The sequence below is a fragment of the Pelophylax lessonae genome (genome assembly GCF_965119305.1).
Source record: "Pelophylax lessonae genome assembly, chromosome: 1".
Classification (NCBI taxonomy): Eukaryota; Metazoa; Chordata; class Amphibia; order Anura; family Ranidae; genus Pelophylax; species Pelophylax lessonae.
In genome coordinates this window covers 238,973,740-238,998,819 of record NC_138768.1, presented here as the reverse complement: position 1 = coordinate 238,998,819, position 25,080 = coordinate 238,973,740, and the positions used below count along the sequence as shown (strand labels likewise).

At 40.8% G+C, this 25,080-nt stretch overlaps 1 protein-coding gene across 1 annotated transcript in view; it reads right to left on the bottom strand.

Moving 5' to 3' along the window:
* The window catches only part of AACS (acetoacetyl-CoA synthetase), a 143,963-nt gene that overhangs the window by 38,783 nt on the left and 80,100 nt on the right, over window positions 1-25,080 (bottom strand). The window contains exons 8-13 of the mRNA XM_082244083.1: window positions 21,450-21,600; window positions 14,031-14,111; window positions 13,333-13,457; window positions 7,095-7,159; window positions 4,133-4,255; window positions 2,622-2,735 (exon numbers count right to left, since the gene is read on the bottom strand). Coding sequence (XP_082100209.1) covers window positions 2,622-2,735; window positions 4,133-4,255; window positions 7,095-7,159; window positions 13,333-13,457; window positions 14,031-14,111; window positions 21,450-21,600 — 659 coding nt within the window. The remainder of the gene's footprint in view (window positions 1-2,621; window positions 2,736-4,132; window positions 4,256-7,094; window positions 7,160-13,332; window positions 13,458-14,030; window positions 14,112-21,449; window positions 21,601-25,080) is intronic.

Sequence of the window (25,080 nt, the reverse complement as noted above, 5' to 3'; positions counted from 1 at the left end):
GTAACGTATATTTACGTCGGCAGACTTTGCGGTGTTATACCGGGGTGATGCCTCTAGCCAGAGGCATCACCCCGGTACCGTTGTTTAGAGCTGGCGGTCCGCTTTTCAGTGGTAACAACAGATGCGCCCCCCCCCCCTCCCGCGGCTTTGCCCGGGTCTCCCGTCCCACCAGGAGACACGAGCACCCAGCCAGCACTTCCGCCAGCTGGATGGAGTCCCGATCTAAGCTGGATGCGGCTTCGATCGGGTCTCCAATGACGTAACCCGGAGGCGGCATCCATGACGTCACGTCTGGGTTACTCTGCTGCTAAAGGCAGCAGATTCAAAAAACGAGCGTATTCAAAAATTACGTTTTCGGCGTTTTGAATACATGGAATTGTAGTGGAGGGGTCTAGGGTCTTTTAAAATTTTGCAAACAGGTAATTTTTCCCCTACACTGATGGGAACTGCTGAGGTGGCACTGGTGGGCACTGATGAGACTGCACTGATAAGTGGCCCTGATGGGCATTGATAGGTGGCACTGATAGGCAGCACAGAGAGGGGGCACTGATTGGCAGCAGTGATGGGCACTGATTAGCAGCACTGGTGGGCACTAAGGGGACCGATGTCCCTCTAACAGAAGTCGGTTAACAACTTTCTTCTTTTCTTCACACTGACAGCGTGAAGGAAAAAAAAAGCTGGTAACCGGCTTCTGTTTACTTCCGTGATCAGACCCTGCTCTGGGATTAGCCCCTGTTTTAAGGGGAGGCGCACGGGCAGCGTGAGAATGGAAGGACATCCATTTACACCCTCCCAGCATTTTAAGCGCAGTCTTTTGGCTATAGCGCAGGTGCCAATTGATTAAGTTCACATGCATCTGTGCAGAGTGGAAAGAGCTTATGAGTTCCATGGACAGCTCGAGGAAGAACATGTCATGTATACTACCATCTACTTTTTGTTGACTACTTGTGCATAAAGTTTGATTCTTTTTGAGTGGTTCAGTTTTTTGCTATCAGTTCTCTTTACTCACTTATTTTTGGTAACTACTGTCCTACACAGTATATCTGTCCTCAACAAAAACGGAGAGGCAAAAACAAAAAATAAAAATCTTGGAGCAGTGTAGCACTACCGCCGTATGAGCTGCTAGAGTATTGCCCAAGTATTCCCCACTTATGTACTGACAGAGTAGCTCATTGAAGTGAAAGACCAGTCTATGGGTGTTATTTTGCAGTTTTATTTTAGAGGAACTTTGATAGGGTAAGGGGTTTGCAGCAGGATATTCCTAAACAAAACTATTCACAACTTGAGGACTCTAGCTGTTCTAAGATGGAGTCTTAGGTGAAGTCCCTTGCTGGGATGGCAGACTTCTCCTGATTTGGCAGTAGAGAAGTAGCAAAGCAAAGTCCCTTGCAGTAAGTGACAGGTAGACAGAGCTCTTCAGATCACTAGCCAGTAAACTCTTTAGCTGGGCCCTTTAGCTGACTAGAGAACAGCAGAGGGGGTTTAACAGCACTTGTCCTACAGATGTCTGTACTCACAGGCCTTTGTAGAGCAATCAGCAGCCTACCTCAGTGATACCAGACAAATCCTCAGCGAACTTCCCTCTCAGAAGAACCAGGGCACCTGTTCAGTTCCAGTTTCAGGCCCTTAGGTCACCCACCTGAGGCCTCTTGGCCTCTAGCTGGTGCAATCCACTACGGGAAGGACCCGGAGCCCATGTGTACACAGAATATAAATGACAGCACCCAGCATGTGCAGGGGCATCCTCCCCTGTAATTGTCCAGAGCTGCATTTTTATTCATGCTGCCTATTTGCTTAGCTCCCACCTATGTTCTGGAAAGCTCTAGTAATTTTGTTTGTTGTGATTGGATGGTTGGTAGCCCACATAGTCCCATACCCTAGGGGGAATTTTTTCCTATAGTAGTTTTCAGAAGGCAGGGGGAGCCCAGGCAAACTTAACAGCACCAGGACATCATGAGCAGTCCTGACTTGTAAATTGCAGCACTCTGTTAGGCAGAATGCTAAAGATAAATTTGCCTCTAGCTCCCCTGTTAGGCGTAGAAACAAAATACACTAACCTAACTATATACATCCTAGCACCTATACTGGGAGGATGCTACAAAAGACTAACCCCAGCTACTCTACTACAGTACCAAAACCTTAAAGGGAGTGTATAGTGCTTTTGTACATATCCCCTGTATTATGGCCAGGAGTAGTCATGAGCAAAATTTGCAAACTTTGTGAATTTCTCCTATAGGGGAAATACATTAAGAGTCAAAAAAGAAAAACATATGATGGTGGTTTAAAATATTTTTATATAACCCGTCCGGAGTCCCTAAAACCATTATTATAACCCAACGTGGGAAAATCCATTTTGCCCATATCACACAATCATATTCCTACAACTTTATTACATGACTTAACAATAAAACCTACTGGGTTCTATGAATTATGAAGTGTAAAGAGTGAACAGATACAGGAGTTAATAAAAGTAGTATTCATCAATCACCAAAACACTTGACTTTTAAAATCTTCCATGTGCTAATTGCTATTTGTTTTGTAGAAACATATTGATATAACATATTGCACATACTGGGAGGTTTTTGAAAGGACTTTTGGATTGATAAACTAAAATAAATTACCTTCCTCGCTCCATGCTTCCACTCCCATTGCCAGGTTCCTGGCCTGGATTTCTCCTCTGTATACTGGAATGGTAGGATTCTGTCCCATAAAACAAGCTATAATGTCTGTACCACCTACAACAGAACAATGTATTATTTATTTTAGAACTTGTGAGAAGTACATTTGACGTTTCACAATCAAACTCTCACTGAATACCACAAACCACTGTTAGAAGCAGGCAGGAAGGATTCAAGGATCCCTCTACATGTCCATTCTCCACTACTAGCTATGTTGAATCATAGCGGATAGGGATATAGGAAAGGCTTAGCTTATTAAGGGCTGCCTGCTTCTAACAGTTTGTGATATGTTTGTACAGCAGTTACATGAGTGCACCATAGACATCATCATAAATACATTAAATCAAACAGGAATAGTGGAACATATATTTCCTTTGTTGTTTTTACTGCTTGGATGGAGTTGCAGTGAAGACACCTAAGGTTACATGTAAACAAAGCAGTGTGTACACCGCGCTCTGGGTTAGGGTTGGTAGGAACAGAAAAGACAGAGGTAAGTGGCTGTATTGATTGGCATCCCTGGATATATTAACTGATTATGAGTTTTAAAAGTACAGTTTCCTTTTGAACATATACAAGCTAATAAAGCAAAGAACAGTGATTATGTTCATACTGTTGTAAGCCTTAAAGTGTTACTAAACCCAGGACCCTGAATTTACTATATTTGGTCCCCTAGAGTACACAGAACAGCTGGTAGGAGGAGTTTTCATTCCAGTCTGACTGTCCTATGAGGCTGCATGACCCCTGACCCTCTGTCTGGACAGTGCTGATTGGCCTTGTGCTGATCACATGAACCCTCCCAAGAAGAAAAAACACTAGCAATACACACCAAACTGAGCATGTGCAGAGTGACTCCATAGACTCTGTACTACCAGGAGATGGATTGGGGACTCTGGAATAAGGGGGGGATCAAACTGCCCTTTTACACAATGCGGAGGATTAACTCCTTAGGTTCCACGGTGAGTGGCTTTAGCAACACTTACTAACAAATCAGCACAAGATAGATTCGGACTAATTACAAAAGGCTACTGAGCAACAACAAAAATGTACATAGAAAGTGCTTAGTGATAGATCAAATAATCAAGCCTAAATTACTAGTTTGTTAAGAACATTCAGGAATCAAAAGCATGACAATCCTAACTGGTTTCATGTCACTCAGGTACTTCATAACCCTAATGGGTGGAATGGTTTTTGACTGCTGGATTTTTATTCCCAAATAGAAATTGCATTTTATTCATCAAGATCCTAAAGCTATATTGGATCTGTTGCAGTTTTCTAATTGGTCTGTGCAGTGGATTGCAGTGCTTTCTGTGTGATTTTTTTTGTTTTACCCCAACATTCTTATGGCATACTACACAGCCTCAAGTACACTGTAAATGGGTTTCCTTTTCACATTAAGGTATTATTTAGATCACATACAAACACATCTGACTGAAACAAAAATCGAACGATTTTACCAGAGATGGATCCAAGAAGAACATTGCTTTTTATTTGCTTATAAACATAATCATAACTTTGAGGCTTTAATGGTGATCCAGTTGATAGTATTGTGTGAAGTGTTTTGAGGCTGTTGGTTTCACCTGTAAAAAAAAAAAAAATATTACCACATAAAAATACATTTTTGTGTAAAAAAACAGTTCTGTATGTATGTATGTATGTATGTATGTATGTATGCATGCAGTCATATCCATTTCAACAGCAATTCTATGTGCCAGGTGTGATACAATTATTAGCTTTTTTTTCCATATATTTTTCTCTCTGCATACATTAGTGTAGAGATAAATCCAATTAGTGAATCTTTTTAGGAGGTAGGTCCTCAGATGTTTCCTTAACTCAGGCTTAGGCCTAGTATGCAGAATTGGAGAACACGTGCATAGCTAATTTGTATACACATACTAGGGCCAATTAAACTAGTAGCATGTCTTTGGAGTGTTGAAGGAAATTAGGAGTACCCGGAGGAAACCCATGAGGACACAAGGAGAACATGCAAACTCCATGCAGGAAAAAAAACTAAACCAGGGTTTAAATAATTTTTTAATCTATCCAACATAAAAAAATATTAGCTTTAGATACACTTTAAATGTAAACTAATAAGATTACAGTTAATTTACTCACTTTCCCCAAAATCACGTACCTGGTACGTCATTTCAATTCAAGTGGTTGTACCGTTTTTTAGAGGCGACGGTCGGCTCTCTTGTAATAACTACGGGAGTGGCTAGCCAGAGACCCGAAGAAAGCCAGGATCGCCTTTAATCGGGTCGCCGCTATGGTAACCCAGAAGCAATGACATGACATCACTTCCACTTCCAGTTTACCGGCATTTTAACGGCACCATTTTTTGAAAAGCGGAAGTATTCAAGAACACCAATCTTGGCGTTTTGAATGCTTTCAAATACAAAGGAGGGATTTGGGGTCTTCTAGAATCCAGATCCCTCCAAAAAGAGTACCTGTCACAAGGATGTTTACATTCCTTGTGACAGCAATAAAAGTGATAAAAAAAATTTAAGCAACAGTGTAAAAATAAAAATAAAATAGTTTAAAAAAATATAATTTGAAAGTGCCCCCCAGTGCTAGTGTGCAAAGGCAAACGTATGTGCCTGTCTTGCACGCAAACAGCGACTGTCCCCACACATGTAGGTAATGCCGCAAACATCAGATCATGGGCAGTACTTCTAGCACTAGACCGCCTCTGTACATTTAAAGTGGTAACCTGTAAAGGCTTTTAAAAGCGCCGCCAATGGATAGTAAAATTTATGTTTGTCGCCGTTGTACAAATGTGCGCAATATTAAAACGTGGCATGTTTGGTATCTATTTACTCAATGTGACATCTTTTATATTTTACAAAAAATTGGAAAATTGGGTTAAGTATTGTGCTTTTTTGCATTGAAATTTTAAAAAGTGTATTTTTTCCCAAAAACTGCGTTTGAAAAACCACGGTGCAAATACAGTGTGACATACAAAAATTGTAAAACCCACCAATTTTATTCTCTAGTGCCTCTGCTTAAACTTTATGTTCTTAAATTGGTGTTTGTATCTATACAATTTTAATTTATATGGTTTAAAACCTTCATCTAAACAAAAACATTTAACACAGGGTATACTCTTTACACTTGTTTTTATATATATATATATATATATATATATATATATATATATATATATATATATATATATATATATATATATATATATATATATATATATTTGTAGGTTTTCTAATAAGAGAACACAACAAATGTGGTTCACTTTTAGACTTTCTTAATAATTGACACTTCATATTGGTCCCTATAAACTGAGCAGGAAAGATTGGGGATAGGAATAATTCCCCTCATTCAGACATTCATTCAGGTTTGCATTTATAGGGTTACCTCTGTAGGGGCTGCTGGTATAAACTGGTTCTCCCAAAACAGTACAGAGGTGACCAGCCACTGAAACAGCTCATTCACTCCGGCCCCAACAAACAAGTCTAGGGGTTGTCTTTTTGTGATTTATTGCTGATAAAACTTGTAACAGGAGAGAGATTAGGGCATGGGATACTCCAAAGAGTTAGCAATTGGCTGTGAGAGGACAATCTTCTCCTTGATTAACTGAATATTAGACAGTCTAAAGCCTCACAGCTGGAGACCATAACGCAGGTTTCTTTGTCATTTGGTGACCCTGCAGAGATATTGGTACCAGCGCAGTCTCATGAACACTGCACAACAGTCCAGGCCGAGGATAAGGAATGGCCAGTATCCGAGACCCTATGAGAGCAGTCTCAGTCCAAGCAACCTCTGGCACTTCTATCCCAAAGGCACAAAGTCACCAGGAATCAATTCAGAGTCATTACTCACAAATCCCCAGGACAGCTGCCACCTTACAGCATCCTCCAGGAACAATGCAGTAAGAGACAGTCCTTCTCTAGATCAGATTCTTTGGTGAAGACCTCACAGAACAACAAGTTCACAGGCTGCCACAGGAGCAATAGCCCCTTAAGGCTTGCAACTCTCATTTCTGGAGAAAGACCATCTTTCCAGGGCTCCACAATATTTATCAGCTTCCCAGCCACCACCTGTGCTCACGTCCCCATTGATTGGATAGGCCCTGATCAATATTCAGGTTAGTTATTTGAATCTTTCCTCTCTAAGCTTTGGAAGTTTCTCCCAGAGGCAGGGGGAAGCAATTAAATTCTGAACAGACCAGACCAAACAAACAGTCGCTACTCTCTTGATTGCAGAAGGAGACAAAAACTAAATTGACCTCATTTACCTTAATTTTATCTTTATCTAGGAGGGTACTACAAATTTTACTTTTGATTAAGCTCCCGAGTCCTGTAAACTCTGTATATATTATTTAGTCTTGAACATGAATATTATACATACATAAACATCATATATTTTCTTTAAAAATTTTAGGCATAGTAAAAAAATGCAACTTACGAGGTTTAAAATTCTTCTCCTCAAGAACAGTCAACCACTTGGCTCCAGTTCCCAAAATTGTTATCCTTCAAAAGAACATCACTATTCAGCAAGATAAGGACAGCAGTATATTTATTTTACCAAGCGTATTGAGCAAATACTCATATTCTTCACATACACCATCAGCCTATGTTGAAACGCCTGTTTCTGATATTACAGCATTGCTCTTACCAGCAATTCCTGTACTAAGTGTTAACAAAATTCTACCCACAGCAAGATGCACTATATTAACAAAAGTATTGGGATGCCTGCCTTTACACGCACATGAACTTTAATGGCATCCCACTCTTAGTCTGTAGGGTTCAATATGGGAGTTGGCCCATCCTTTGCAGCTATAACAGCTTCAGGTCTTCTGGGAAGGCTGTCCATAAGAGTTAGGAGTGTGTCTATGGGAATGTTTGACCATTCTTTCAGAAGCGCATTTGTGAGGTCAGTCACTGATGTGGATGAGAAGGCTTGGCTTACAGTCTCTGCTCTAATTCATTCCAAAGGTGACCCATTAGGTTTAGGTCAGGACTCTGTGCAGGCCAGTCAAGTTCCTCCACCCCAAACTTGCTCATCCATGTCTTTATGGACCTTGTTTTGTGCACTGGCCAAATCCTTTGGTGGAGGGGAGATAATGGTGTGGAGTTATTTTTCAGAGGTCGGGCTTGGCCCCTTCGTTCCAGTAATGGGAGCTCCTAAGGCCTCAGCATACTAAGACATTTTGGACAATATCATGCTCCCAACTTTGTGGGAACAGTTTGGGGATGGTCCCTTTATGTCCCAACTGTACATCCGTGCACAAAGCAAGGTTCATAAAGACATTGATGAGCACGTTTGGGGTAGAGGAACTTAACTAGCCTGCACAGAGTCCTGACTTCAACCCGATAGGGTGAATTAGAGCAGAGACTCTGAGCCAAGCCTTCTCATCCATATCAGTGCCTGACCTTACAAATGCACTTCAGGAAGAATGGTCAAACATTCTCATGGACACAATCCTAAACCTTGTGGACAGTCTTCCCAGAAGAGTTGAAGCCGTTATAGGTGCAAAGAGTGAGCCAGCTCAATATTGAACCCTACGGACTAAGACTGGAATGCCAATAAAGTTCATGTGTATTTAAAGGCAGGCGTGTTCTAGAACTTTTGGTAATATAGTGTATGTGGCATCTAATGTATATAGAACATAGTGATAACCCTTAATGAGTCAATAGAGGAGTGCTCTTTCCCTTCTGATGGTGTGCATAATCTATGGCTACCTGAGTAAGCACCACCACAGCAGGACAAAAAGGACAGTATGCCAATGACAATGCAAAGTACAATGGGCCTATGGACTCCTATGCAGCAGCACATCCGCTGTGGTGTCCAGCGTTCGTGCAATTAGTGCACCTATCAGAAGATCTGCCTCTGCGCTGGTTGCGCACTTTTTAAAAGGCTAAACTTTTATTTTTTGGTTTGGGGTGGAGTGGGAAAGGGTTAGACCCACTGCCGTTTTTTTTTTTTTTTTTTTTTTTTCGCGGTCTGTTCTAACTGGGGAGAGTTACTCCATTTGTCCTAGTAACGACTGTCACCAAGACAAAAAGTGAGGGTAAAAAACATATCCAAAAATAAAGTTTTGGCTTTACATGCATTCTAAAAAGGTCATTCATCCAGTACTTAGTAAAAGGATAGTAAAATATAAGGGTTCTAGAGCTTGCAAAGTGGCAGTAGCGCCTTCCCCTTTTATACATTCTATCACTCTTTCACTTTCACAGTAAACCTTCAAGAATCCTATTGTTTATGGGATATGAACAGGAGTTAATTTTCTGCTCAGCCTGAAAACGTATTGCTCTACTTTCAGCCTATAATCATACCTGCACAAGGTAACAGTTGAGAAATTAAAAAGTCTCAACAACAATAACAATTTGAATGTGTCCTTTGAGAGTAAAACATTGATTAGAGAAAGTAAGATTTGGGCAGCTTTTTAAACCCAATAGTATCACTTGGATTCCATTAACCTTTCAGTGGAAAGAGCCATCTCAGTGGGATGTAACCTTTCATCAGGGTACTCCGCTAAATGTCACTGGGGAAATACTGCAGAGATGTCAAAGCAGAATAAAATAAGCACAGTGACTCATTTACTACCACTGTACAATGCACTGGATGATCAGAACACAGAAAACTCTGAGCTCTCTCTAGAGTTCTGTCCTTCCATGAAAACTTTGTCTGCGTCATTGTACCAAATAAGATTCAAAGTACCGTAATGATTGATACAGAAAGTATCCAGCACAGCAGTGTACCTTTCACTACTTTCTGACAAGTTCATGAACATAGGCAATAACGACGACAGATCTGAATGGTTTCAGCTAGGGCCCATTCACATAGTGTGCAGTGACTGACTCTTTTCTGCACCTGATCAATGCCAGTCACAACAGCACATAGAAACAACTGCATTTTACACGAGCTGAACGCAATGCACCTGTTGTGAATTCAGCCCTAAGGTTTTAAAAATTGAGAATGTTCAGCTCACCCCTTCCCCTAGGATCTGTTGCAATATTCACCAGAGTGTGTGCACTGTGTCCCCCCCAAGTACCTAGCAAAAATTGTTGATCAGCACCATAGGTATGCGCAGCCTATTGCATTAGGCCCTGTTCACAGCTGAGCGTTTTTTAGCCTGTAAAATGCTCATCTCTGAAGTTCCAAAACGCCCAACAAGCAAAAGCCCATTCATTAAAATGGCCCCTGTTCACATATCAGCATTTTGTCGCCTGAAGCAAAACACCTGAAGCTCAATAAAGTACATGAGCTTCTTTTTTGGCAGATTACAAGCGTTTTTGGTCAGATGTCAATGCTTGCCTCCAAACACCTGCATAAAATGCCTGAAAAATTGACCAAAAAATAAAAAAATAAAAAAACACCTGAAAAAGATATGCTCAGGTGTGAATGGAGCCTTAGGGTGTGCACACCAAAGCTCAAACACGCATGCATGTGAGTGTATATTTGGCAGTAGAGCAGTAAACGGTGTCAGAAGGGCAGAAGTTGGTCTCAGTAGAGTATTGCACGGTGTCAGTAGGTAAAAGAGTTGTTTGTAGTTTATTTTTATTTATTTTTTTTACATAACTTTTTTACAATTTTTTTTTTACAATTTATTTATTTATTGTTCTACAATTTTTTAGGAGCTCTAATTGGGGGGCTTTGGTGAAATATCAGGGGTCTAAACAGACCCCTGATGTCTCACTTTTGAGACAGAGAAAGGGACTGAGGACAGATATTCCCCAGTCCCTTCTTTTGCAGCTAAGCAGCAGAGGGAATCTGTGCAACACAGATCGATTAGGGCGGCACACCCTGTGTGCACACCAAGGATCCGCATATCCTCAAATAATATGTAAACGTTACATGTATTGCATATTCTTTATGAGCATTTAACAAATTTTCCAGTAAAAGAGAATAATGCATTTTGGTCTGGTTTTATATATTCCTGAGGGTGTGCTGATTACCAATTTTTTTCTAATACTTTAAAAAAATACATGTCATATCTGTTTTCTCCAAAAAACCTTAGCGAATATTTAAAGTAGTTGCAAAATCATAATCTTTTTTTACCTTAATGCATTATCTGCATTAAGGTAAAAAATTCCCTACTACCTAATCTACCTACCCAAGTCACCAATCCAGCGCTGTCCCAGCTGCAGCACCATATTTCTTTGTTCCTGGTTTCATAGGGCAATATAAGAGCAGCTGGTCCCATAGGCTCCTACGGCTGTCAGTGAAACTCCTGTGAGGAGGGACCAGGGGCAGGGATTACTGGCGCTGTGAGTGTCTATGGACACACACAGCCCAGATCAGGAATGCGCCTGTACGGGTGCCCCCTTAGCACCCAGTTTAATCGGTGGGCACTCATAGGAAGGAGGAAGAGACAGTGTTGGCTGCCAAATAGGAGTTAAGCGACTCCGCTGTGCAATATCGTTGCACAGAGCAGGTAAGTATAACATTTTTTTTAATTTATGAAAAAAATAATATATATCTGTAAGGATCACTATAATATACAATATCCAGCATTGAACAACAAAATGCCCTAAACTTTAGGCAACAGTGTCACATTTTTGTGGCCTACAGACTTTTGCATAGCAGCACATCTACTGTGATGTCCCACATACCGGTAAGTGTAAGTGTCATTGTCTGATTTTTTACATCCATCTCTTATGTCAGGTTGCACATGCATAAGACGATCCTTGAGAAAAATCAAGAGGAAGATCTATATTATCCAGCAGCCAATATCAACCTGATGGCATGCTGCGTCTTACAATTATTTTAAGCTTTTAGGCAGTTCCTGACAAGAACTTTCTTTGGGAGCACCTATTACATACTTTGTGAAGAAAATATAGCCTTGATATGATCTTATTTTTGTTATTTGGGTTAATATTGAAGCTCATATGATCCTGACAGCAGAAGACTTGAACAGACATGCAATCCATACAGCACACAGCATGTGAAAATGAATGTGATCGTATACAGTACAGTGTGCTACCTCTGTGGTGATGTACTATACTTCTCGGCAATAACACACCTTCAGGGCAGAAGGAAAGCTATTCGACATGCTGGAATGTCCAAACAAGAAAACCAGATACAGTACAGTACAATTAACTGAACGAAGAGTAACTATATGTACAGTAACACAGAGCAACCAATTTGTTGTCTACACTGAATGCACAATGAAAGTTCACTATGGGATTCAGCTCATACCTGGCCTTTGCACTTCATTACTAAATAAAGCCCAGTATAATGTTATAGGTCTATAACCGAATACTAAATAATAGATTTGAATTAAAAAGCAGCTCATTTTTGAAGTGAAGTCTGTTCAGAGTAAACGTCTCTAGTACTGTGTAAAGGTTCATTAGACTGCGAGCACAAGAGATGAGCTGAAGACAGATAGGTGAGGTCTATAGCAGGTTTACCATTATTCTTCGACACAGCCAGACTGTAGTTACTACTTTTGTTCTCCAAAATCTTTTTCTGTGTGCTCCTGATCCGGGGTACACCCAGGATAAAGTCTTACTTGGCGACCCATCCCTTTTCAACAGGTAATAATTTATTCATTATGCGTATAATGTTTGAGGGTGGTTTTGAGTTATGAGAAATGGTAGGTAGATACTATTTCATGCTTTTTGTTTTATTTTTTTTAACTTTCATGATATGTTTTTGACAGACCCACTTTCTTCAAATGTACAAAGAGCAAAGGACTCCTGCGCTTAAGGGGTGGCCTTGCGGCTGGTATCCTGAAAATGCGATTCAGGTCGAATTGTAGTAAATTCAGGTTGTGCTGCCACTCTCAACGGGTCGTGGTAACCCGAAGCAGATACTGGAAAAGAGAAATGGACAGATGGCGCACCAGCCTAGCTCATTATATCTTTAAAACAATTTATTGCAATAGACATGTATACACATTATACTCACAGAACGATTATGAAACACAGGCAATAAGCAATGAGGGACCACCAGGGGTCTCCACTGGGCATTCTCAGCTGCCGCAGACTGTGGAAGGATGTAGACCTCCAAAAAAAAACTTACGCGTTTCGGGGTGTTCCCCGTTCATCAGAGCTCTCTGATACATGTCTATTGCAATAAATTGTTTTAAAGATAATGCGCTAGGCTTGTGCGCCCTCTGTCCATTTCTCTTTTCCACTTTCCTCAAAGTCTGCACTGCTTTGACTGGATGAAAAAAAAAAAAAGAGTGGGCCTTCTAAAAGCTTGTGCAAAAAAATAAAAACACATAGTACTCATTTGCACTATAATGGCTATCAAACCACACGTGTTGCCTTTACAAAACTGGTTTTCAAGATTGAACTGCAGAGTTCCATTTTTATGAGCTTCATTCCCACATCTGCTGTTTAAGAGTAAGTTTAAAGCTCTATCTAACAGGTCACTCTGCCAGACTCCTCTCTCCGTCTCACTCTTTGACATGGGGCCTTCCACAAATTCTGTCATGAGGCAACATGTGTCAGATGGAGGAGTCTTGTGCAGGGATGCCTTACATGGAGCAAAGTTATTTCTGAATGCCGGATTTTGAAGCGTGGCTTGTCTACATGCAAGAATTCAGTTGTAGGGGTTGGACATGCCCTAATGTTTTCCAGCACCCAGTTCTGGGGAATCGCCTAGAACCTAGAGCAGCATAAATTTATTTTGCAGCTTTACAATAATATGTCATACAATGAAAAACATGGCATTTTTTTATGGGCTGTCTTACCCCAGTCTGTCCACGAGATCCCAAAGTATGTTGGGATTAGGAACAAGAGGAGATCCATCATACAGCACCACTGAAGCTCCAGTGGCTATAGCTGTAACCAGCCAGTTCCACATCATCCATCCAGCCTGTAGAAAAAACACATCCATATTACTGTTTACCAAGCCAATTGTACCACAAAATATCAATCTAATCTAATTTAGAAGATCTGGACTTGACTTCTGCAAAACAGAAAGTATAACTTAAATGTGAAACTATTTCAGATGGCTACACTTTCAACGGTGTCACGCAGCTATACCTTAGGTGACATGGTCTTGTATCATTTATAAGTTTACAAGAAAAGCACTATGACTAGCCCCTCCTGCAAAAAATACCTAAAAATAGGACAAGTAGTCCTCCAACTCCAAAAGTGATCAGCTCCACTGCTGTTACCCATTGCCCAACTCCAACCATAACTTTTGTTTGATAGTCTATCATGCTTTCCCACTATTGGGTTTTTATCACTACCCATGTGCCTTTTATGGAGAATTCCTCTTACTTCCTGTTGGAACAGGAAGAGAGATAGGTCTCTCCATGTAGGACACAGACTAAACACATTTTTAGTAGACTGAAAAAGAGTAAGCACTTCTGACAATGTGCCTTTCTGTACAGAGTTGGAGTTGTGTAAAAGCAACAATCTCTTTAAAAAAATGATAATTTACCGTAGTGTAGTACATGATGAGATCAGTGCTAGTAGTGTTTCCATGAAGAATATGTTCTGACAAATGTTTAATCAGGGTACCCTAAAAAATAAACCAGCAAAAGAGAAAACAAACATTAGAATGTACTGCACAGTTTTGTTGAAACAATAACTGGGGGAAAATAACCGAAAACCACTTGAAAGAGCACAGCAAGAACTTCTACAAGGTGTCTTGTGTAATTGTGGTTATTGGACTTCTATGGCCTGTGCACAGGTTGACTATCATTGTAATTTAGGATCAAAATCGGATCTGCAAATTGGGAAGACTTGTCTACGGTTTTTGTGACCCTCTGGACCAGGGGTCCTCAAACTTTTTAAACAGGGGGTCAGTTCATTGATCCTCAGAATGTTGGGGGGCCGGACTATAGTTTGAAAAAAATATGAACAAATTACTAAGCACACTGCACATATCGTATTATGCAGAATGCAGGGATCAGGAGTGCGTTGGGCTCAGAACACAGGGATCGGGGGGTGGGGGGTAATGTGAAGGGTAGTAGAGGACACAGCTATGTGGGGTGGCCCTGCCCATAACAGTATCCTCTGCCCACTTCACAACACCTATCCCAGCCCCCCCCCACACTGTGGTGACCTCTGACCCCCCCTCCCCTTAGCAGCGTCCTATCTCACAGCTGAGAGCAGAAGGCAGCATAGTTCTGGAAAGAGGCTGGAGCAGGAGCCAGCAGAGTGACTTTCCATATTAGCAAGCTGGTGATTGGTTGCTAGAACACAGGGCGGTCCTAAGTAACCAATCAGCTGCAGATTAACTTCAAAAGTTAATTTGGGCTGCTCCTCCTCCTGCCCTCTGTCCTGAGCCAAGCTGCTTCCTGCTCTCCGCTGTTCACGGATGACAGTGGCGCAGGAGGCTTGCGGAGGCGGAGGCTTGCGGGAGCGGGACCCAGGGTAGGGTCGGCCCTAACGGGTGGGGCCAGGTAAATGACCTCGGTGGGCCGCATGTGGCCCGCGGGCCATAGTCTGAGGACCCCTTCTCTAGACCCTATATATTCCCCAACCCTAAACTTGCTGTAGGGCTTTTGTCATAGAGGGGGTACATGGCGAGCCCCAGTGTCTTTCCCCTTCTTTTTGTGCTTCTCTATCCCTTTCTACCTATCCATTTTCTTCCAGAGATCCTATTAGGGCCCAAGTCTTCTTCCTTTACATGAAAATTTCTCATCTCTACATTTTTACGCAAGTGACTGATGGCACGTCCTGTGCACCAGCCTTTCTTGTTTGCCTATTTGTCATCTGCCAGGCTGTATGTTCTTCTAGGACTGTTATTCAATATAGAAGAAATGGCTGCACTCCAGGTATCATCAAAATTCTGGTTTATTAACCGAACATTCCAATGTGGCAAACAGGTAGACGCGTTTTACACACTAGCAAGTGTGCCTAATCATTTGCTAGTGTGTGAAACGCGTCTACCTGTTTGTCACATTAGGATGTTCGGTTAATAAACAAGAATTTTGAGGATAACTGGAGTGCAGCAATTTCTTCTATATTGATTGTCTGCGGAGGCAAGGCCGAGGCGTGCTGCTGTACATCATCAGGCTTCTTGATTTACCTGGAGCAGTGAGTCTTCCTTGTCTTTGTTGGACTGTTATTAATGGAGACTCATACATGATTTTGTGTTGAATGCCTTCATAACAACAGGTATGTATCCCTGTAACAATGCTTATATCAATTTGTTAAAACTAATACAAAATCTATTGGAATTGAAAAATAAAGTTGCTGTGTCAACTATGCAGGACAACAATTCGAGGTTTCATTTTCATGTTTATGTACATATAAGATGGTTTGGAAAGGATTTCTAAAGACCAAACAATTTCAGAGAAGAGAATGAATGCCTCAAAAATAAAAATCTTCAGTATCATCTGCATTACTACAGTCACAACAAAAAGAAAAATAAATCACAGCGCCACACTCAACGAGCTGTAGAATTCCTGCTAAAGGAGGGTTAATGCAGCTGAAATAGTATACCAGTGAAACCTGGTATTAATGCTCAAGAAAGAAACAAGATTAAAAAAAAGCATAAAAAAGTCACACCATGGGTTAACAACTAAAATAGGACCCATAAAAAAAAATTAACTTTTCCATGGGTCTCATTTTAGTAGTTAACCCTTGTGTGCGTTTTTGCGCAGTTTTAATCCTATTACTACAGTCACCGCAGTGCACAGAACTGTTAAGAGGCCCGGATCCCTAGGGAACACATTAATTTGCAGCATATGGATTTCAAAACAAATCAATAGGCGAATAGGCTACAACAATAAAAAATGTTTACTTCAGACACCATCATAACAGCTGTAATAAAAGTATTTAATAAACTTTGTTAGCTGGTTAGCCAAAGGTCTCTATAATAATTCTGGTATGGGCCATAGTTATATACTGTATAGCCAGAGCTAGACTGTATATACTGTTATTTTTTTTATTTATTTTTTTTTAAGATCACTACATGCAATATCTTTGTTTCGTTTTCAGGGGTGGTAGGGAGGATCAAGAATAGCTGGATTTTTTATTGCCTATATAAAAGCATTCTTTAGCTTGCTTCTGTAGTGAACAGGTTAAAAAGACACTGCTTATGTCTCACGGAAGTGCTGAGGACACAGCAGCTCTGTAGGTGAGATTTCACATTGCAGTCAGCAGGCAGACTCGTGCACCGTTCACACATCGTCTGCTCTGCTGACGTATTGTCAGAGGAGCAAATGGTTTGAGATAACTGTTTCTGCATTTTAAGATCTCCAGAGCAATGACAACAATATGCTTTACTGGATGTGACAGATACAATAACATCAAGTAGCAGAATTTATACTATATACACCTAGATATCCATTTGTCACAAGAGAATAGGCCTCTGCACTCTGCCATTTAGAGTAAAAGGACATGGGATAGGACTATAAACAAATCTCTATGCTCTGATGACATTTGAAGCCAACTATAAATGTCTGTATTGTGGTAACACACACAGAACTTTGAATATATAGGGCTTGATTTACTGAAAGGCAAAAAGACTGTGCACTTTGCAAAGTGCAGTAGCCCTCTGTAAGAGCACTTGCTCCAGAGCTCAGAAAATGAGCAGAAGGTCTGCTGACTTCCATTATCCAATCATGTGCAAGCAAAAAAGCGGTTTTTATTTTATTTTTTCCTTGCATGCGATTGGGTATTCTTTGCAAAGTGAAGCTTTACCTCATTTACTAAGCTTAAGAGCAACTGTACTTGCAGAATGCAACTGCACTTTCCAAAGTACACAGTCTATTTACCTTTAGTAAATCAATATAAATGAAACAAGGGCGCCAGGTCAGAGTAGTGTTTAAATTAAAAACAAATTTATTGCAATGCACTTACATTTAAGAGAATCAACATCAGCATTCAGGTGAAAAGCATGGATCCCCAACGATAGGTGCAGAGGGGTGGTTGGGACGCCAGCACCCAGCCACAGGTGTGTTCACAGATCCAGGGATGGAGGATGGGGAGTGGATGGTCCGGAGATCCCGAGGGAAGGGGATCTCGCTGTGCCTCCTCCTCCTGGGGACATCCGCGGCGCACAGGCGCAAGCCGGATGCAGCGTCACAAGACCCTGCCGGTTCCTCCACGGAAGCCGGCAGGAGACAGCCGAGACTGTGGAGAGGGCGGGCCGCAACGTCGTTTCAGGAGGATCAACCTCCTTCGGACAGGTTTTTTGGATTTATGACTATGTGTCATATACAACATTATGTACAGTCCTTCATTATGTGATTGCAGTGAGCGCTGATCCATCGATCCTGGTCAGTGTAGTATTGTTTAGTAAATCAACCCCATTGAGTCACAGGATTGTCTATAGCAGGGATCTCCAAACTACGGCCCTCCAGCTGTTGTAGAACTACACGTCCCATGAAGCATTGTAAAATCTGACATTCACAGACATGACTAGGCATTATGGGAATTGTAGTTCCTTAACAACTGAAGGGCCATGGTTTGGAGACCTCTGGTCTATAGCATCAGGAATTAAGACCGTCTTACTGTTTTGAGGCACAACTACAATGGACACAGATGATACAGTCATTACTGGACCAACAAAGCTGGAAAAGAGCCTGCCCACCCAACTGCAGTACTGTAGGCACAATAGAGACCTCTGCCCATTATGTCTTTGTTTGGAAGTATTTGGATGACCCTGCTGTGGAAACAGGAATTCACCCCGTTTACATGACCACACATCTAAAGTTTAGCAATCTTGATAGGCTAGACAATGTTATATGTGTCAGCATGAAACCTACAACCATGTGCAGAACATCTATTTTTATTGGGTTTGTACATTACCAAAATAACATAGTACAAGGTAAGACACGATAAAAGTCCAGTTGTATACGCAGAACATACATAAATTAATAGGTAGGCAATGTATCCCTGGCAACAGGTGTGTAAACTATAAGGAGACTGAGCTGATCAGTGAACGCTTAACCTTGACAAGCCATACCCAAATGTATCTTAGTTCTGAAAAGTTTAGAAAGCATTTAAGAGAAGGAAGATTAGAAAAAGAGAAGAACTATGGGAGAGAAGAGGGGTAGGGGGTCAAGGCAGAGAAAAGAATTACCTAATGCCTGCACGGGACAACCAAAGCCATATAGAAATCCGCACAAGTTATAATTTTAAGGTGTTTGTCAAAAGATCAGTGGGAGGAAGGGTTTGATCCAAGGAACCCAGATCTTTTTGAAGGTGACCATTCCATCTAAAAATCTTGCCGTAATTTTTTCGAAAATCATGGTCTCTTTAGTCCTGTTGTCACTTTAAAGAAATTCAGGGCCGGTCAGATCTCCACGCCTTGGCAATAACTTATTTAATGGGTGTAAAAATGAATAATTTAAATGAATAGGAAGAGATGTTGACCAGTTTTTGGTTGAGCAACATAGGGAAGTACTTTGGGCAAAATTTAGCAACTCTTGATGGGAATATAGATCATCTTGGGATAAGACTGTAGGTTGTCGAGGCCATGTTGGGAACAAGAGTTTAGTGGCTGCCCATATTTGAGACTACATTTCATCTCCCAGTGGAGCAGCCATGTTTGCTTCCCATTTCTGAATATCTGTCAGTGGTCTGAAGCTACTAAAACTATTCAGAATTGTCCGGGAAAAAAAAAAGGAAGGGTTTAATGCCATCTGGAGTAGAAATTATAGAAAAATTGTCTGGGAAAAAAAGGAAGGGTTTAATGCCATCTGGAGTAGAAATTATAGAAAGGATTGTCCGTCATAGGATTCCACTATTTAAATGACTCTGGGGATTCCACGCCAAGATGTGATTATTCAGGTAGTAAATTAGAGGGAGGTGCAGTGAGATAAGGCAACCTGAGTACTCAGAGTTCCAAACTCTGAGGAAATAGGTTGCATCCTCTAGGTTTATCTCATGGGAGGAGCCATAGGATATTACCTATCCTGAGGGGGATCCATTTCCATCGCTGCAATGCTCACCCACAAAGAGGTTTCAGCAGTAGAATGATATTTTGTCAGCTGGCTAACCTGGACGGCCGGATAATATTTTAAGTATTTTGGTAATTCTAGACCACTGTTGAGTCTAGGGAGGTATGAAATGCAAGTGAGAGATAAAGTTACTTTTGATTCTAAATAAATCAACAAACATGAGTTTTCAGGAGTTTATGAGGGACAAGACATGTACCAGGAGAACCCAGAAAAGTATTTTGGGCAGGATTGTCATTTTGACGAACCATGAGGGATTATTTATCCCAGGTGGTAAGGGTGGTGAGAAGTAATTTTAGCCTGCTACTTGTAGCTGGGTAGGTTTCAGAAAATGGTTTGTCATGTGCATCAGTTAAGTAGACCCCAAGGTACAGTAATTTGTTTGTGGACCATAAATGTGAAGTTCTGTTGTAAATTGCAAATATTTTGTGGGGAGAGGGAATAATAACAGGCTTTTGATTTAGTGTTATTTTTTAGTTAACCCTGAAATTTTGGAGAAGGCATCAAAAGGGGTAAGCAGGTTGGGAAGGGAGATGTGAGGGTTAGACACAAAAAATAATGCATTATCTGCAAATAAACAAAGCTTGTACAATAGACCTGCTAGTTTAAGACCCTAATCAGGTTTTATTCTATGTGGGCCACAGGCTCTCTAGCCAACACAAAAAAAACAGAACCTTGTCTAGTGCCACATAGAATATCTATCGTTCAGATCTGAAGCCCACATAGCGCACAAAGGCCCATGGAAAAGAATAAAGAGAAGAGATCCAATTCATTAATGAATGAACTAAACTATATACTGCCAGGAGAGGGAACCAATGGCCTTTATGTCAACAGACAGAGGCATAGGGTACAGGATGTTCTTGGATAGATGGGCAAGTAAGGAAATATCTCCAATATAATCACTGCTTGGGATAAATCTCACTTGGCCCTTGCCAATGACACGGTCTATTACAGAATTTAGTCTGGTGGCTAAAATCTTAACGTAACATTTTTACGTCAATAAGAACTACAACTACATGCACTTTTGATGCTTTTACATGCACTTTTGATGTACTCCCATTGAAGACTATAGGGCAAAAAATACACTATATTGCACCAGAAGAAGCTCTGTACCTTTTTTTTTTTTTAATTACAATATGTAGACAATAATTTGAGTCTTCCTATTAAGCATTGGCATAGTTCTGAACTAGGACTTTGCAGTTTTGTACCTTCATGTCTACAGATGCTCATAAATGTGAGAGGAAGAATGGCAATTGTAAATGAACAGGCTATGAAAAACTTGGGTAGAATGTCAGTCCTTGAATACAGCCTTGCCCAGGGGATTTATTTTTCAGCCTTGTGTAATGTGATGCTAAATACATTACAGCCAAAATAAAGATGAAGATGCATAATATAAATTCATGTGACTGCAAATTATGACAAGAATACCTAAATAAATATGTTGCTATATATATATATATATATATATATATATACATATATCACACACACACACACACACACACACACACACACACACACACACACATTCGAAAAACACTACATTTCTGAATGTAATCTGAGTAGGAAAATAATCTATTTGTTTAAAAAGTGGATGTAAACCCTCACATATACCCAGTAAAGTGAACAGCCTCAGATGATACACAGAGATTAAACAAATCTCCCTACATAAGTTTTATTTGTATATCCGCTGTCTTCAGCTTTCTACACTGTTCAGAAAGCGAACATCGTGTTAGAATTTTTTTCTTCCTGTTCCAGCACTGGGTGTGGAATCTTGGCACACACTGTGTGACAGCTGATTGGAGGTCAGATTTCACGAATGGGGTTTACATCCACTTTAATAAAAAACTACAAGCACATAGTCTTGTAGGTGATAATTCTGCAACTTGAAGGTTTTTTTTACTTGGAACTGTTTGTCCCCAGTTGCTGTGGACAATACTTACTCCAGCAGAATGCACCATACATTTAGGGGCTCCAGTAGTACCAGATGAGTACATAATATACAGGGGGTGATTGAAGGGAAGCTGCTCAAACTCCAGCTGTGGGGCTTGGTCCCCCACTTTTCCAGTTGCCAGGAAATCATCCAGGAATACACTAGGAAAAAAGACACACAAGACCATAAGAATAGTAAGCTTTTTCTCACTTTCAAGTCAAGTGTTGAATAGTTGTCCAAGAAAAAAAAAAAGAAGAAGAAAAGAAAATATTCAAGCCATCACAGGTTCTTTTAAAAAATGAGTATTACCATCCCAAAGCATGACATGTTATAATGCCTTACGATGGGTCTAAAGAAGAAGAAAAAAAAAAAACACGACAACAACAACACACACATACCGCAAGTTTTACTGAATTTTTGAGAGCGAAATCTTTGTAGATCACTTTAAGGCAGAAAAGATTGTTTAAGCCTAAGGACAGGAGGTCTCTGCACATGGCAACTAAGGACTGGGACTGGCGGCGCTCTGTTCCTTTTTAGACTGTTGAAAATACTATACACTCTATTTAATGAGCTGGGAACGAGTTCTTTTACATGGGCAAAGCAGAAAGGGTTTCAAATGATCTATTCCTAGTTATCGTTGTGAAAGCAGAAGGCTAAACTGTATTTTCTTTGTATGTGTAAATTACTGAAGGTGAACTGTCAGAAATACATTACAGTTTCACAGATAAGATTTTGTAAATACAAAACAAGGCTCATATATAACCATTTTGAACAACAGAAGATTTCAGAGAAGAAGGTGTCATGTACATCAGCTCTTTATCAATTTTAACAGATAACAGGACAGAGTAGTAGGTTCATGCAAAATAAGGTATTAAACATTACAATAAATCTGAAGTTAAAAAAAAAAATCAACGCAAAAGGCAAAAATATTTGAGTGTATTCTCTAGGACAGATGAGAAAATCAGAGGACTCTAATCAACTCATTAGTAATTAGGATGTTGGCTTAAATGAGAATATTTACCTTTTACCCTTGCAATACATATCACTTTCTTTCACAATATATATATATATATATATTTTTTTTAGTGGATAACATACAGAATGTATAGAGATGAAGTTCAAAAAGTGTACATTAGGAAGTTGCACAATCATGATGTGATTACGAAAACAAAATGCAACAGAAGAGGACATGGCTGAAGTAGAAAATGTCAGTTCCCTTCAGTTATGAAATAGAAAGAGCAACATATGGTACTGATACAAGTCAAGTAATACATACATTCAACACTGTCAGTGGTTTGTAGATGGGTCCAAAACAGAAATAAGGTTGGCTGACCTGCCCTTCAGCGATTTACTATTGAAAAATGGCCAACATAAGGTTTATCTAACTCAACTGCTGATTAACAGTTGGTGTGAAGGCAAATCTTGACCTCTCTAAGATGTACCCTTAAGTGGGCAGAGACAGAAACATGCTTGTCAAAAAAAAATAAATAAAAAGACACAAAGAAGGAAAGGAAAGACAGATGGAAAGGAAAGACAGAAGAAAAGAAAGGGAGAAGGGGGAGCAAGAAGGGGAAAGCAGCATTCTCTGGGGGGGTCCGACTTTGTGACCAGCTGGTTGCCAGAAATTACAGATCCAAAAAACACAAGGTTGCCAAATCCACAAAAATGTATTGGGCGGGTCAGTGAGTAATCGTTTTCTGTTCACCAGCGAGAGCACTGGCGTCCTATGCACCTTTAAGATTTTTGTGGCCATAGACATATGGGTTGCTAAGATTTATTCTCTTTGTTGGGCCCTCTATTGGTTTATGTAACAGAGCTTCCCAAGAAATTTTGTACAAGTTTGAATGTAAGAGTGTACTAACTCATATCCATAGGTGTTTAACTTTGGGACATGTCCACCATATGTGTTTCATATCGCCCAGGTTTGAACAACCCCGAAAACAAGAAGCCAGATAAGTAGGGAGATACTTTACGATTCTTGCCATGGTATAGTACCATTTTTATTTTACACGAGTACTTCAAAGCCACCACATTACAAGAAAAGTAGAATAGACTCACACATTTTTGTTCATGTCTTCAAGGGATTACACCATGCCAAAGTCGGATTCCCAGCTCTCCAAAGAAGAAGGGGCCTGGGTATGTGAAGAACCCAAAAGCAAGGAATATAGCAAGGATACTAGACCTTGAGTTGTTGGGTGAGTGCAACACATGGTCTCGAAAGCTGTGATAGGCGATGACCAATCATGGTCCCTAGTAATGGATAACAATAGGTGGCATATTTGGAGAGAATGAAAATGTTCAGAATTTGGTATGTGGTATGCATGTCATAAGCATCTTTCAGTTGTTGGAAGTAACGTATGCCCGGTGTAGTCAATACACGTCACTTTCAACAAACCGCAGTATTCACTGCTAATGTGAGACGTAATGTGACCTCAACGAAATGTCCCATTTGCAACTAGGCCCTGGCATTCAGCCACTGTTGCGGGGGGTCCCAGCAGGGTTGCTGGCCCCAGGGCTCTGAGTCTAGAGCGTCTCCTTTAAAACAGCCCAGAGCCTGCAGTCCCCTCTCCCTCCTCCCTCACACAGATGGGAGAGGAAAGAGCCAATCTGCTCCTTCTCCTCCTGTGTGCACTGCAGAGAGATTGAAGCTAAGCAGCTGAATTTGATCAGGAGAGGGGCGGGAGGAGAAGGAACAGATTGTCTCTCTCCTCTCTAATCAGTGGGAGAGTGGAGGGAGGGGGAACTTTCAGTGCAGGCTCTGGGCTGTATGAGAGAGACACTCTCAGTTCAGAGTCCTGCTGAGGAGGCATTGATGAGCACTGATAGGTGGCACTGATAATCAGGGCACTAATGAGCAGTGCTAGGATTATCAGTGTAAGCAATGTACCGGCAGTCTTGCTGGTTAAAGGTTCTCCTTTCCTCACACAGACACGGCGTAGGAGGAAAGGACTGCAGATAACCAGCAAGTCTGTTTACATGTGATCAGCTAATCACATGGAAAAACGCCTCTTGACTGGCCCTTTACCATGACCTGTGATCAGCAGTCCAAGAGTGCACTAGATGTGTGCCCCAGGGGGCACACGGGAGGCAGGGTTCTAGGAGGATGTCCATAGCTGCCCTCCCAGGACTGGAAGCCCAAGGCTCGGATGGAAGGGGGGAGGGTCAGGGGGGCCCTTCATGGTTCCTCGCACCAGGGCACTAAAAAGGAAGAAGGTATTCACAGTGTAATGTATTATACCAGACCTGTAAAGCCATGAGAAAAGACTGAAATGTAGGTTAGCCTTTCCTGCTACTTTAAGGAACAGGCCATAAGAATAAGAAATCTTTACAGAATAAGGCCAGGTGTCTACCTCCAGCTTCACCGCCATCCTCATGCAAACCTCTACTAATTTTGTACCAATTGTAACCACCCATTGGACTTTATAGGACAAAACAATATATAAAAAGTACAATGTATTATATGCAATATTAAAATACATTTACATAAAAATCACTATCTTGGCAGGGTAATACATATTTTTAAAAAGTAAAAAAAAACATATGTAAACTGCAATAAACCCCATGCAAGAATTTCTTCACAGGATGTTCCCCAGCCATTAAATTCCAACAAGTTTATTCATTTTACAAATCTTCAGGGAATG